This window comes from Alosa alosa, chromosome 24, assembly GCF_017589495.1.
Source record: "Alosa alosa isolate M-15738 ecotype Scorff River chromosome 24, AALO_Geno_1.1, whole genome shotgun sequence".
In the NCBI taxonomy this organism is placed as follows: Eukaryota; Metazoa; Chordata; class Actinopteri; order Clupeiformes; family Clupeidae; genus Alosa; species Alosa alosa.
This window is the reverse complement of record NC_063212.1, coordinates 26,648,553-26,664,687: the sequence shown is the minus strand read 5'-3', so window position 1 is coordinate 26,664,687 and position 16,135 is coordinate 26,648,553. Positions and strand designations below refer to the sequence as shown.

Here is a 16,135-nt window from a genome sequence, read left to right as displayed (position 1 = left end):
GCCACATCTGTGATATATTAGTGTGTGTGTGTGTTGTCTTTGGGCTACATTTGTGATATGTTACAGTGTGTGTTGGCTATGTGCTACATTTGTGATATATTAGTGTGTGTGTGTTGTCTTTGGGCTACATTTGTGATATGTTACAGTGTGTGTTGGCTATGTGCTACATTTGTGATATATTAGTGTGTGTGTTGTCTTTGGGCTACATTTGTGATATGCTACAGTGTGTGTTGGCTATGTGCTACATTTGTGATATATTAGTGTGTGTGTGTTGTCTTTGGGCTACATTTGTGATATGTTACAGTGTGTGTTGGCTATGTGCTACATTTGTGATATGTTACAGTGTATGTGTTGTCTTCATGCTACGTTTGTGATATGTTAGTGTGCGTGTTGGCTTTGGGCTACATCTGTGATATGTTAGTGTGTGTGTTGTTTTTGGGCTACATTTGTGATATGTTAGTGTGCGTGTTGTCTTCATGCTACATTTGTGATATGTTACAGTGTGTGTTGTTTTTGGGCTACATCTGTGATATGTTAATGTGTGTGTTGGCTATCCTCATGCTACACCTGTGATATGTTACAGTGTGTGTTGGCTTTGGGCTACATTTGTGACATGTTAATGTGTGTGTTGTCCTCAGACCTTGACAGGGATTGCCAGTTTCTCAGGTGGAAGAATGAGGTGGTGACGACGCCTTAGGCTCCTGACATCCCTCCCATGTGAACGTATCCTCTTCCCCTTTACTGTAAAACTTTCTCAAACTCTTTCTCGTCTCTCAGCACTGTGTGTCCCTCTCTTAGTCCCGTCCGTCTGTGCTGTTCCTGTCCTGACACCCCACACACCCCCAGGGCAAACTCGGCTTCTCACGCCACAAGAATATAAAACTCTCCACTTACTGATAATTATCAATGTACAATTTATCATCAAGTGGGTATCAAATTACAATCGATATACTCAACATATAAAAAATAATGCTCTACAAATACAATTCCCTACAGAAATATGTTCACTGAACTAGAATTTGGTTTTAAACCACTTGGGCTAGTTCTGATTGTCATCTTGTTGCTGGAGTGAGCTTGTAAAAACGGACTCAACTCACAAATAACTCATATCATATATAAAATCTGCTGACTTAACAACAGACCAGGACCTGATTAGGGAGCGAGTCCTCTACACCCCTGAGTTACAGCAAGACCAGTTAGTGCACATCACTCCTGCCCATACTATCCTCTCTCCTGCCCATACTATCCTCTTATTATCAGTGCACACTACTGAGTACACACTAGCCCTCCCATCTAATACCCCACACCAGTAACTAATAGTGCTCACTATCTCTCCTATCACTGCAGTGCACACTATGACGTATGTATACTATTACTCTGCAGTGCACACTATGAAGTATGTATACTATTACTCTGCAGTGCACACTATGAAGTACAGTATGTATACTATTACTCTGCAGTGCAGTATGTATACTACTACTCTGCAGTGCACACTATGAAGTACAGTATGTATACTATTACTCTGCAGTGCAGTATGTATACTATTAGTCTGCAGTGCACACTATGAAGTATGTATACTATTACACTCTGCAGTGCACACTATGAAGTGCCCTCCCCCCCTCACTCCTTGTCCCCTGCGCTGGGCTTCCACACCTGAGCTGCGCTCTTTTTGGCGGCGAACTTGGGCTTTGGCGCTGCCGCCGTGCTGCTGCTGCCCGCTGCCCCCGAGTCCGGCCTGGCACTCACTGGGAAGCTGGGCACCGTGTAGGAGCTGGGCACTGCGTAGGAGCTGGGTGGCGCGGGTTGGCGCGCGGGTGGCGGAGCGGGCGCGTGTGCAGGGGCGGGAGGCTGCTGTGCTGGTGTCGTGGCGTAGGGGGTGCCGTGGGGGTGCAGGTAAGCCTCGGGGGCGTAGAGTGCGTTGGGCAGAGGCTGCTGATAGGCTGGCGTGGGGGGCATGGGGGCGTACGCCTGGCCGTACGGCTGCTTCTGCTGATAGGCTGGCTGCTGCTGCTGGTAGGCGGGCTGCTGCATCATGTGAGGCTGCTGGTAAGCGCTGTGATTGGCTGGGGGGTAGTGCCCATCATGCATGGCAGGGGAGGGGCTGGCAACCCCGTACGGCTGCTGGGGCATGAAGCCGTACCCGGCGGGCATGTGCTCGTACTGCTGCTGAGCCTGGGCTTGTGCCGCCGCTGCCTGGGCCTGCGCCTGCTTGGCGGCGGCCTCCTCGGCGGCCTTCTGCTTGGCGGCGAAAGCCTCGGCCGCAGGGCCGTAGGTGAAGAGCGAGGCGTCCAGCTGGTAGGGCTGGTGCTTCATCACGTCCAGCACGTGCAGCGGTTTGGGCGCCGGCTTCTTCTGCTTCTCCTTGCCCTTGGCACCCTTGGGGACGGGGCCGGAGGAGGGGGGGGGCTGCTTGATGGCGCCAGGCGGGTACATGGGCGACTGCAGCGGGTTGTAGGCTTTTGGGGGCGACGCGTTGGGAGAGTACTTCCACGGCACTTCAGAGGGGAGGAGGAGGGGGCTAGGGGAGGGAGAGGAGGCGGGCTTGTGGGCCTCGACGGTCGCCGAGTCGACCACGTACTTCTCCATGCGCGACTGGCGCTTGGCGAAGAGCTCGGCACCTTGCCACGCCAAAGCGGGCATCTCGAAGGCAGAGCCCATGCCCAGCGTGAGCAGGAGGGGGCTCTCTTGAGGCGGGGCAGGTGGGTGGCAGCGGGCAGCCAGTGGGTAGGAGTTCATCCTCTGGGGGGGGGGGGGCGGGGGGGTGGACTGGATCTGCGCTTGCCCCCACTGTCTGACCGGCTGCTGCTGCTGGGGGTGCTGGTGGTTCGGTGGGGGTGTCGGGGGGCCCTGTGGCTGGGGCTGCTGGTGGTTTTGCGGCGCCCAGCTGTGAGTGGGTGTGGGGGTGGGGGGGCTCCACTGGGTGCTGGGGGGTGGGGGCACCCAGGAGGACTGTACCTGACTCTGATCCTGCCCCCAGGGGGCAACTGGATGCTGCTGCTGTTGGTTCTGGGCTGGCTGGGCCCATGGTGGCTGCGGCTGGTTCTGGGGGGGGGTCGCCTGCCAGGTGCCCATGTGGGGCTGAGGGCTCTGCTGCATCTGCTGGGGGGCGGCCGGCGGGGCCCAGGGGGGCTGCGGACCCTGCATGGGGCTCTGCGGCTGCTGCTGGGCCCATGGGGCGCCCCCTGCTGGCTGGGGGGGGGGTCTGCGGCTGTGCCCAGGGAGGCTGCGCCTGGGGGGGGGTCTGGGACGGGGGCCAGCCGCCTGTTGCTGCAGCCTGGGGGGGCACCTGAGCGGGGGCGACCCAGGGTGGCTGCTGAGGGGCATTACCCTGCTGCTGGGGGGTTGGGCCCAGAGTATGCTGCGGCTGGCTCTGGGGAGCTGCCCACTGGGGTGTGGCCTGATGTGGGGGCATGGGCTGGGTCCAGGTGGGCTGGGCGGGGGGTGATGGGGTGGGGTTCTGTGCCCAGGTGGTGGCAGGAGCAGGCTGAGGGGGCGCGGGGGTGACCCATGGGGGCTGGGCCTGGGGCTGTGCTGGGGGCCTGGGGCTGGGACACCCAGGCTGGCTGGCCCTGTGTCTGAGCAGGCATCTGGGAGGGCACCTCGGGGGCCTGAGGTTGGGTTGCCCAGGAGGCCTGTGATTGGACGGGGGCTCGAGCTGGGGCTTCAGCAGGACCCCACCCACTGACGGGTGTCTGCTGCGGTGCCTGGGTGGGGGCCCAGGCGTCTGTGGGGGGCTCTAGGGGGGGCTGTGCCACAGCCTGGGAGGCGCTGGTCGTGGGTGCGGGGTCCTGCTGGCTCTCCCCCCAGGGTTCTGGCTGCGGGCCCGGCTGGACTTGAGGTTCCGGCTGAGCCCAGTCTGCTGCGGTCGCCTGCTGCTCCTCTGGGGAGGGGGGCTGGGCGGGGGGCATCAGGCCATCAGCAGCGGGGTGGTGAGCGTCTGCGGGCTCGGCGTGCTGGGGCATCTCCTGCTGGGGCAGGTTTGGGTCTGGCTGCGGGGACCAAGGGGGGGAGTTGGGGTTGATGTGGGGCTTGGGGGCGACGGGAGGCGGGACCTTCTGCTTGACACGAGGCGCCTGCAGGAAGTTGCAGGCCTCGGCACCCAGGCTGAGGTAGTCCTCCTCAGGCCCCGAGTCCAAGCCCGGCCGACGATCACCGCGGTTCAGCAGATTGAGTAGCTCTGGGTTGGGTGACACCTTAAGATGAGATAAGATATGATAAGATACGATAAGATACGATACGATAAGATAAGATAAGATAAGATAAGAAAACTATATTTAAACACCGGGGAAATTTAGTTACAACAGCCAGGATGACAGGTCTAACAAATAAAATATAAAAACGGTTTAAATAGTGACCTTGGGCTTCTCTTTGAAGGTGAACATGGGTTTGCCCTGTGTGTTCCGGCGACGTGTGTCCTGCAGGATGCCCGTCTTGATGGCGGGCATGGAGATGCGCTCGTCGCGCGAGGCGATCTGCTCACCCTGTCCCACCGTTGAATACCCAGCATGCTCCTGGCTTGCCACGAATGGCCGGGCACTGCGATTGGCCACGGATGACTGGCTGTCACTGCCCTGGACACTGCCGTTCATGTGCTGCGTGTGATGCTGCTGCTGCTCGTGGTACTGATGCTGCTGCTGCATCTGGTGATGCTGCTCGTGGTACTGATGCTGCTGCTGCTGGTACTGCTGCTGCTGGATCTCATACTGCTGCTGCTGGATCTCATGCTGCTGCTGCATCTCATACTGTTGCTGTTGCTGCTGGTACTGTTGCTGCTGGTAGTATTGCTGCTGCTGGTAGTACTGCTGCTCCTGCTGCTCCTGTTGGTACTGCTGGTACTGTTGCTGCTGCTGCTGCTGCTGCTGCTGGTGGTGGAGGTTGACGTCCATGTAGTTCTGGCTGTCCTGATGCTGCAGGTAAGCGTGTTCCTCCACCTGCTGCTGGTAGGCCAGGTGCTTCTCTGCTTCCTGTTTGCTCTCGACGGGCAGGCCCTTCTGCCGCATGTCCTCGTGTTCCGCCACGATTTCGTCCATGCGCTGGCGCCGCTGGGCGAACATCAGTGCCCCCTTGCCCCTCGTCTCCGACAGCTGGTCCATCTCGGCGTCCTCCTGAAGCTTCCGCTCGATCTCCAGTAGCCCCGCGTCTCGGCCTCGGAGCTTTACGACTGCCACTGCTGGCGCTGCTGCTGCTTCCACGCCGATGCTGCTCTGAGCATGTGCAAACGCGTGCTCCTCGAGCACACACTCCCCTCCGCCGCTGCTGGCCAAGACTGTGAAGTGGACCGTGTGGTGTGTGTGCTCGTCTGCGTCCTCGTCGTCCTCGTCCGCTGCGTCGTCCTCGTCCTCGCTCTGGTCGAAGCGGTAGTAGAGGTCAGGCTCCTGGTCGCCGGTGCCGTAGCTCACGAGCGTGTACTTGCGGGCCCGCTGCCGGTGCCTCTTGAACATCAACAGCCCCCGGTTGCTGGGGTGGGGGGCAGCAGCGGTCAGCAGCAGAGCGATGCGCTTGCACCGGGACTTGGCCTCCTTCACCTGCTTCTCTGACTGGCTCTCACTACGCCTGAGCCCTGAGGGGGATGGAGGGAGTGAGAGAGGGGGAGAAAGGGGGGGGAGAGAGAGATGGAGGTGAGATGGAGGGAGAGAGAGTGGGAGAGATGGAGGGGGGGAGAGATGGAGAGAGAGAGTGGGGGGAGATAGAGGGGAAGATATGGAGTGGGGGGAGAGAGATGGACAGAGAGAGTGAGAGGGGAGAGATGGAGAGAAGGGAGGGAGAGAGATAGATAAAGGGGAAAGAGAGACAGGGAGGAAGTGAGGGGGGTGAGAAAGAGGGAGTGGAGGATGAACAGGAGTAGAGGGAGAGAGAGGGAGAGAGTGGAGGATGAACAGGAGTAGAGGGAGAGAGTGGAGGATGAACAGGAGTAAGAGGGAGAGAGTGGAGGATGAACAGTGGAGGATGAACAGGGGGATGAAGGGGATGAACAGGAGAGAGGGAGAGAGTGGAGGATGAACAGGAGTAGAGGGAGAGAGTGGAGGATGAACAGGAGTAAGAGGGAGAGAGGGGAGAGAGTGGGGGATGAACAGGAGTAGAGAGGAGAGAGTGGAGGATGAACAGGAGTAGAGGGAGAGAGAGGGAGAGGGAGTGGAGGATGAACAGGAGTAGAGGGAGAGAGTGGGGGATGAACAGGAGTAAGAGGGAGAAAGATAAAAAGAGATAGACAGGAATAAATACAAAAGGAAAAGGAGAGATATTACAAGTGATTTCACTCAGTAGCCTCGTTTATAGGCATGATATGTGTGTGTGTGTGTGTGTGTGTATATTAGCAATGCTACAACTGAGCTCCTCACAAATCACCCAGTGGGAGCGGACATGGTGCAGAGACATGACATGACGTGACATGACACGCATTCCACAGAAACTCACACACACACACACAGAAGCTTCTTCTATGCATGCCACACCCAACTCAAATTCAGGAGTGTGTGCAGGCAGCCTTTACGCACAAATGAATCTCCATTTGAATGATGCTTTTATAGAAGTGTAAATTCTGTTTAATGTGAAATAAAATGAGTATGTTTAGTTACATACTGAGTGTTAACTGTCAAGGATTAAATCTTGAATTTGAAATGCCAAGTGTTAAAAATTGAGTGTTTAATGTTGAGTGTTAAATGTTACAGGTTAAGAGCTAAATGTTGAATTTCAAATATAAAATGTTACATGTTAAATGTTATATGTTGAGGGTTAAATGTTGAGTGTGAAATCTTAAACGTTGAGAGTTTAAGTATGGCGTGTTAAATGTTGAGTGTTAAGTATGAAGTGTTAAATGTTGAGTGTTAAATGGTACATGTTAAATGTCATCTGTTAAAATTAAAGTGTGTATATGTGTGTCTGTGTGTGTATGTTTGTGTCTACAGGTTTCTCTGTGTATGTGTGTGTATGTGTCTACAGGTGTTTCTGTGTGTGTGTGTACAGGTGTTTCTCTGTGTTTGTGTGTGTGTGTGTCAACAGGTGTTTCTGTTTCTGTGTGTGTGGGTACTGTATGTGTGTGTGTCTACAGGTGTTTCTGTGTGTGTGTGTGTGTGTGTGTGTGTGTCTGGAGGTGTTTCTCTGTGTGTGTGTGTGTGTGTGTGTACTGTATGTGTGTGTGTCTACAGGTGTTTGTGTGTGTGTGTGTGTGTGTGTGTGTGTGGAGGTGTACTACTGCTGTGTGTGTGAATGTGAGGCAATACGGTCTATGTTTGTGTGTTATGTGTGTATGTGTGTGTGTACAGTACCCTCCAGAATTATTGCCACCTTTGCTAAAGTTGACTAAAAACATGTATAAAAAAAACATTTTTTGGTGATTTATTGTAATCTTATAATGAAAACAATGAGGAAATATCCAACCTCGAGGGGAAGCAAATTTATTCTGAGAAAAAGGAAAATCTCAGAAATAAATATTTTTTTAACAAACAATTATTGGCATTAATATTTATTTCATAATGAGATTTTCCTTTTTCTCAGAATAAATAAATTAGCTTCCCCTCAAGGTTGGATATTTCCTCATTTTTTTCATTGTGAGATTACAATAAATTACCAACAGATTATTGTTATACCAGTTTTTATTAAATTTTAGCAGAGGTACCAATAATTCTGAAGGGTACTGTACATGTGTTCTAGTTCTATGTGTGTGTGTGTGTGTGTGTGTGTGTGTGTGTGTGTCTACAGGTGTCCTAGTTCTATGTGTGTGTGTGTCTACAGGTGTTCTTGTTCTATGTGTGTGTGTCTACAGGTGTCCTAGTTCTATGTATGTGTGTGTGTATGTGTGTGTGTGTGTGTGTGTCTACAGGTGTCCTAGTTCTATGTGTGTGTGTGTGTGTCTACAGGTGTTCTTGTTCTATGTGTGTGTATGTGTGTGTGTGTGTGTGTGTCTACAGGTGTTCTAGTTCTATGTGTGTGTGTCTACAGGTGTTCTTGTTCTATGTGTGTGTGTGTGTGTCTACAGGTGTTCTTGTTCTATGTGTGTGTGTGTGTGTGTGTATCTACAGGTGTCCTAGTTCTATGTGTGTGTGTCTACAGGTGTTCTAGCTCTATATGTGTGTGTGTGTATCTACAGGTGTCCTAGTTCTATGTGTGTGTGTCTACAGGTGTTCTAGCTCTATATGTGTGTGTGTGTGTCTATAGGTGTTGTAGTTCTATGTGAGTGTGTGTGTGTGTGTGTGTGTCTACAGGTGTAATAGTTTTATGTCTGTGTGTGTGTGTGTGTCTGCAGGTGTTCTAGTTCTATGTACGCGTGTGTGTATGTGTGTGTACAGGTGTTCCAGTTCTGTGTGTGAAGCTACACATGTTCTCCTTGTGGCTAATGAATTCCAGGCCAATTGGCTTGTGACCCACATATTACCCCACAAACCAAGCGAACAGAGAATGAATGACCTTCACACTGGAACACACACACACACACACACACACACACACAGTTCTTAAATACCAAACAATAACAACACCTGACAGCCAATTTGAGAGACCCAGAGGGAACTGTAAATAAAAGGCTAATTAATAAATAAAAGGCTAATTAATAAATAAAAGGCTAATTAATAAATACTACTTAAGAAATAAAAGCACCAAGAGCTTAAGCACTAAGAGTGTGTGAGTGTGTGACATGACGCCTGGCGAGTGTGTGTGTGAGCTGGCACTCCAATCACTCTTTATCATATTACAGTTTTATTGTGTGTTTGATATTTAAGAATAATTGTTTGTTGTTATGGGCACACAGCTCATTCCATACCATGACTAACCCCCCACCCATAAAATGACAGAAGTGATGTCCATACAAGCAGCAATTACCTCAGTCTGAAACACATGCACACACACACACACACACACACACACACACAAACCCATACGCATACACACAAACACACACACAGAGTAAAGACAACAAATAAAGCCGACAGAAGTGTATAAACTCTCTCACACACACACACACACACACACACACACATATAGCAACAACAACACTCAGCACAACAGCAGAACAGTAAGCAAAGTAACAAAGAGCGCCCTAGCTGCAACTCATCTAGCGTTTAGTATGGCATAGCCACAAGACCGTAGCACCTTAGACCTTAGCCACACACACACACACACACACACACACACACACACATGCACACGCACACACCACCATCACACAGACCTAGCAGGTATCACTCTGTATTTCCACAATTTTTCTCACTACCCTCTCTGAGATTGGCTGTGAGCTTAGTGTGTGTGTGTGTGTGTGAAAGCTTCTTACGTGTGTGTGAGAGTCCGTCAGTGGAGGCGGCCGAAGGCAGGAGAGGAGGGGAGCAGAGGACGCTTCCCTTTTGAGCGTTGACCAGGAGTGACCAAGAGTGCAGCTTTAAGGGCTCGGGTGACGCCTCTCCTCTCCACTCCTCGCCTCTCCTTGCCTCGGTCACACACACACACACTCGCTCACACACACACACATGCTGGTGTCTGTCAAACCCTACCTCCACTGTACCACTGTTTTATTTTCATCCCAAACGACACCCCCACCCAAAAGCCCCCCCCACACACACACACACACACACGCACACACACACTAGACACGGGAAGCCCTCACTCAACTGAATGAACCAGAGTTCTCAAAGCAGCCCAGTGACACTGATGATAGGATCTGTCTATTCATCTATCTGTAAGGAACAGGCACACACACACACGATACACACACGACACACACGACACACACACAACACACACATACTCACACGGCACACACACACACACACACACTCACACAACACACACATACTCACACGACACACACACATACTCACACGACACACATGCTAGTTCACATAGCCCCAGCCAGCCAATAACTGCCTCAAACGAGCTTTAGTGCATGTGTCTGTGTGTGAATTATAGCACCATCTGTGAGGAGTGTCTGTGTGTGTGTGTGTGATATGCGTGTGTGTTAATTATAGCACCAACTGAGAGGAGTGTGTGTGTGTGTGGTGTGGTGTCGTGTGGTGTGTGTGTGTTTGTGTGTGTTTACTTACGTGCGTGCCGCATCCAGTGCTTGCTGGGCTGTGTGTGTGTGTGCGTGTGTTTGTATGTGTGTGTGTGTAGGTGTTTGTGTGTGTGTGTGTTTGTATGTGTGTGTGTGTATGTGTGTTTGTGCGTGTGTGTGTGCATATGTGTGTGTGTGTGTGTGTATGTGTGTTTGTGCGTGCGTGTCTGTGTGTGTGTGTGTGCCTGCTGTGTGTGTGTGTGTGTGTCTTGTGGCGTGTGTGTGTGTGTGTGTGCTTTATGCGGTGTGAGGCCGGTGCTTGCTGGCTCCCGGGCTCCTGATCTGACTCTGACTCTTCTGACAGGATTCCAGCGAGACGGGAGGAGGAGGAGGGGGCGTGGTCATCTCCCATGGCTCCTCCCTCACCCTCAGAGGCCCCTCCCCTCCTCCTGCCCCAGCTGCCCCAAGGCCACTAGCACCCCTCTGGCTGGAAGGTCTGTCCTCAAGGGCACGCACAGCTCACGGCCTCGCTGACCACTGGGGGGGGCTCGGGGTCATCCGCAGGCTCAGGGGCCCCCCCTCGCATGAAGCCCTCCACGCCGCGCGCACTGCCCAGCGCAGAGCAGCCCAGCTCCAGTGCCCCCTGGTGGCCGTGGCAGGACAGGGACACCTGCAGCTCCAGCACCCCCTCAGGCAGCTCCACGGGGCTCATGGCAGCCCCGTCCGCCCCCCCCCCCCACACGCAGCTGGGAGCGCATCACCGGCGCGAGGCCCCCAGGGGTGAGGACGGGGCTCTGGACGTCTGCATCGCTGTCCGTCTCACCATAGTACGCCTCGTCCTGGGATTCGCAGATGTACAGCTCCCAAAAACGGGTGTGTGTGGGGGTATTGTGTGGGAACGTCTAAAGCCGGGATGCAGAGGGTGGTGGACTGAAGCTCAGAGCCAGAGGGAGAACACACAGATGACCTGCAGGGGGAGACCAGGAGCAGGTTACACGTTACACCACCATGATCTCACACACACACACACACCAGGTTACACCACCATGATCTCACACACACACACACACACACACCACAAGGTTACACTATTACCATGATCTCACACAAACACACAGACACGGAGTGTAATGTGCCAAAATGTTCAAATAATACTTTTTCAAATTCAAACAAAAATTAATCAAATTATCAAATATAAATTGAAACAAAAAGAAGTCAAAAGAAAAATGTCAAAAACTAGGCAAAACAAATTATTTGCAAAAATAAATATGTCTTTAATTGTTTGAATAACTACTCTTTTGGTTTCAATAATAATAACTAGATGTACCGCAGAGAGCAGTACAAAAATATCCAGCACATTTTTTTCCAGAAAATAAGTCACGCTTTGTCAAATTGTGTTCATTTCTACTTTGTTCCTTTTTTGTGTGTTTGTAATTGAGTGTGTAATTGTTTTTGGGTATATGTGTTTTGTGTGTTTTTTGTGTGTGTGTGTGTGTGTGTGTGCATGTGTTTGCACCATGAGAGGTGTGTGTGTGTGTGGTGTGGTGTCGTGTGGTGTGTGTGTGTTTGTGTGTGTTTACTTACGTGCGTGCCGCATCCAGTGCTTGCTGGGCTGTGTGTGTGTGTGCGTGTGTTTGTATGTGTGTGTGTGTAGGTGTTTGTGTGTGTGTGTGTTTGTATGTGTGTGTGTATGTGTGTTTGTGCGTGTGTGTGTGCATATGTGTGTGTGTGTGTGTGTATGTGTGTTTGTGCGTGCGTGTCTGTGTGTGTGTGTGTGCCTGCTGTGTGTGTGTGTGTGCGTGCGCGCGCGTGTGTGTGTGTGTGTGTACTTACGTGCGTGGCGAGGCCGGTGCTTGCTGGGCTCCTTGGGCTCCTGATCTGACTCTGACTCTTCTGACAGGATTCCAAAGGAGACGGAGGAGGAGGAGGGGGCGTGGTCATCTCCCATGGCTCCTCCTTCCGCCCCGCCCCCCTCAGAGGCCCCTCCCTCCTCCTGCCCCAGCTGCCCCGCGCTCACTAGCACCCCCCTCTGGCTGAGCGGCTGTCTGTCCCTCAAGGGCACGTACAGCTCGGCCTCGCTGACCACTGGGGGGGGCTCGGGGTCATCCGCAGGCTCAGGGGGCCCCCCCCCTCGCATGAAGCCCTCCACGCCGCGCGCACTGCCCAGCGCAGAGCAGCCCAGCTCCAGTGCCCCCTGGTGGCCGTGGCAGGACAGGGACACCTGCAGCTCCAGCACCCCCCCCTCAGGCAGCTCCACGGGGCTCATGGCAGCCCCGTCCGCCCCCACACGCAGCTGGGAGCGCATCACCGGCGCGAGGCCCCCAGGGGTGAGGACGGGGCTCTGGACGTCTGCATCGCTGTCCGTCTCACCATAGTACGCCTCGTCCTGGGATTCGCAGATGTACAGCTCCCGGTGCGGGTGTGTGTGGGGGTGTGTGTGGGGGCGATGGGGTGCCGGGATGCAGAGGGTGGTGGACTGAAGCTCAGAGCCAGAGGGAGAACACACAGATGACCTGCAGGGGAGACCAGGAGCAGGTTACACGTTACACCACCATGATCTCACACACACACACACCACAGGTTACACCACCATGATCTCACACACACACACACACACACACCACAGGTTACACCACCATGATCTCACACACAAACACACAGACACGGAGTGTAATATGTGCCAAAATGTTCAAATAATACTTTTTCAAATTCAAACAAAAATTAATCAAATTATCAAATATAAAATTGAAACAAAAAAAAGAAGTCAAAGAAAAATGTCAAAACTAGCAAACAAATTATTTGCAAAATAAATATGTCTTTAATTGTTTGAATAACTTCTCTTTTGGTTTACAATAATAATAACTAGATGTACCGCAGAGCGGTACAAAATATCCAGCACATTTTTTCCAGAAAAATAAGTCACGCTTGTCAAATTGTGTTCATTTCCTACTTTGTTCCTTTTTTGTGTGTTTGTAATTGAGTGTGTAATTGTTTTTGGGTATATGTGTTTTGTGTGTGTTTTTTTGTGTGTGAGTGTGTGTGTGTGTGTGCATGTGTTTGTGCATGTAGGTGTGTTTGTATGTGTTGGTGCATGTGTGTGTGTGTATGTGTTTGTGTGTGTGTTTGTGCGTGTCGTGTGTGTGCATGTGTAGTGTGTGTGTGTGTGTCTTTATGTATGTGTACATAAATAAAGCAAATCAGGGAACCACCTACTCTTTGCGATATGTGCCATGGGATCTTTAACTCATTGAGTGCCAAAAACGTAATATTACGTTTTTCCTTCCCATGCGTTAAGTGCCAAAAACTTAATATTAAGTTTTTAGCTTTTTTTTTTTTATTACGAAACTAGACACTCTCACACACCTTATATGTGATTTTGGTAACTCTGTGATAGATAGATAGATACTTTATTGATCCCCAGGGGAAATTCAAGGTCTCAGCAGCATACATACAACACAAACACATTCTTTAACAGCAGAAAGAGTAATTAAAGTATATAATATAAAAACACAACTAAGCAGTAAGGACAGTAGAAGATAAAGAATATGCTAAATATACTAAAATACAAATTATACTAACACTTAATACAATATATAAAAATATACTAAAATACAAATTACAAAAATACAAATTATACTAACTAACACTTAATCTAAATCAATTCTAAAAACAGTATCCACATAGTGGTGATTAATAAATCAGAGGTGCTTGCAATGACTGAGGCAGGGACTGAGCCTGTGATTCTCTGTGCTCTAAGGTGCTCTGTGTGAATGTGAATGAGTGTCATGGTGGTAGTGCAATGGTGATAGTGGTCATGGTGATAGTGCAAATGAGTAAGTCAACAGTGCAACAATGCAGAAATAAAGTAAAGTCTATATACCTATATATTTAACTATTTAAGAAAATGTACAAGAAGTGTGGCCGCAGTTCGGCTGTGGCATGGAGGGGGGGGGGTTATGCATATGTGCTGATGTGCTAATATAGCACGCAAACAGTGAGGCATAAAAACAGTGGTACAAGTGGCTAGTGGACAGACAGTACCAAACATGGAGGGGGTGAAGAGGCAGACAGACTATGCAGAGAAGTCTATCTCTCCTCTTCCCTTAAGTGAGGCATTGAACAGTTCAATGGCCCTGGGGACAAATTACTTTCTCATCGAATGTCTGTCAGTTGTGCAAGGCAGTGAGCGAAGTCTCCAGCTGATCAGGCTCTTCTGCTTAACAACAGTGCTGTGGAGTGGGTGACACTCATTGTCCAAGATGTTGATCAGTTTGTTCAGGGTCCTTTTGTCTGATAGTGAAGTGATGCACTCCAGTTCAGCTCCCACTACAGAGCCAGCTTTCCTTACCAGCCTGTCAATTCGCCCCACATCCTTCTTCCTTGTGCTTCCACCCCAGCATACCACTGCATAGAAGAGGACGCTGGCAACAACAGACTGGTAGAACCAGAGGAACCTGAGGAGCTTACTGCACACATTGAAGGACCGCAGCCTCCTCAGGAAGTACAGCCTGCTCTGCCCTTTCTTGTAGAGTGCATCAGTGTTGGCTGACCAGTTTATTGTCCAGGTGGAGACCCAGATACTTGTAGGTGCTAACCACCTCCACATTGACCCCATCAATGTGGACTGGTAGCAGAGTGGGCTTAGATCTGCGGAAATCCACCACCATCTCCTTGGTCTTTGAAGTGGTTAGTTGAAGATGATTGAGTTTGCACCATTGCACAAAGTCCTCCACCAGGCTCCTGTACTCCTCCTCCTGCCCGTTCCTGATACACCCCACAATTGCAGTATCGTCAGAAAACTTCTGCATGTGGCATGACTCGGTGTTGTAGCAGAAGTCAGATGTGTACAGGGTGAACAGGACTGGAGAGAGCACAGTTCCCTGTGGCGCTCCGGTGCTGCTGATCACAGTGTCAGAGAGACAGTTCTTCAGTCTGACGAACTGTGGTCGCTCGGTCAGGTAATCTGTAATCCAGGTTACCAGGTGAGCGTCCTGGTTACCAGGATGAATGTAAATGAAATATATGACGATCGAAAACTCATGAAAACGCACAATCTGGACATTTTATCTGGACATTTTATCATAACTCGGTTGCCACTTTGGGTCGAATCAGTGACGCATGCACGTCAGGTCAAAACCAGGCCATTTTCGTGGGTCTATCACTAGGTGGCAGTCTCGCTGATCACTTCCCGGAAAGTTTACACAAGTAAGTAACAGGCAACACTTCATATTTCATGAAAGACATTATATCTCCATTTCTAGAAAAAAACAGCGATTTTGATGAAAACTAGCCACTGTTTAGCTTGGGATTTCTCAGGAACAGAGGCGTGTAGAAATACACGGTTTGCACCCACCAAGAGCTTAAAGTCTTACCTTTAAAGGGACACCAGGCAACGTTTTTCGTGTTAATTAATCTTCTTCGTGAAGTCGGTATATGGTTAAATGACTCATTACGGGGCTTAATGAAGGCTCTCTCTCGCCCTACTGCCTGTAGGAAGAATATCCCACTTGCAAGTTCGGTGTATCCTACCCACGAACCCGAAGCAGGATCAGTTTACAGCACAGAGGCAGGCTAACAAAATGCTAGAGATTGTTGCAAACGTGTGTATAATGGCAGAGCCGGCGATGAAGCAGCGAAAACTCTTGACGGAAGACGCAAAGACGCTCCCTATTTTTAAGTCTAGACTTAAAACATACCTCTTTACTGCCTCCCATAGTTAGGTATGGTGCGTGGAAATTCACCCACCTCAGGGTTTTTGGAATGGACCACCCAGCTGAGTCCTCGTGTGACTGGCACCCCAGTCACTGGGGAGTACGATGGTGGTCACTGACCATACCTGCGCTGGTGTCAACTACCCCTCACCATGCCTTAGTTATGCTGCTATAGCATAGTGCTGTCATGGACTTTTCATTGTCATGCCCGTACAGCCCCCCTCTCCTCTCCCCTTCTCTCTCTCTCTCTCTCTCAACTCTCCCTCTCTTGCCTATTCCCACCATGGTATACTGTAACAATATATAGTACTACTGATTACTTATTGACATTAACCATTCTGATTTTCAGTAATACTAACCCACTCTACATCTCTCTCTCAGGAATAATAAATTACCATAACGGATACGTAATCACCCCACCTCTTGTAACTTTCAGCTCAAGTGC

The 16,135-nt window shown here is 50.7% G+C and overlaps 1 protein-coding gene across 1 annotated transcript in view; it reads right to left on the bottom strand.

The window, feature by feature from the left end:
* Nucleotides 1-16,135, bottom strand: part of LOC125289332 (synaptopodin-2) — a 76,308-nt gene that overhangs the window by 10,038 nt on the left and 50,135 nt on the right. Inside the window, 4 exon segments of the mRNA XM_048236086.1 lie at nt 1,654-3,286; nt 3,328-4,193; nt 4,356-5,560; nt 11,813-12,492. Of these exon segments, the coding sequence (XP_048092043.1) occupies nt 1,654-3,286; nt 3,328-4,193; nt 4,356-5,560; nt 11,813-12,492 (4,384 nt within the window).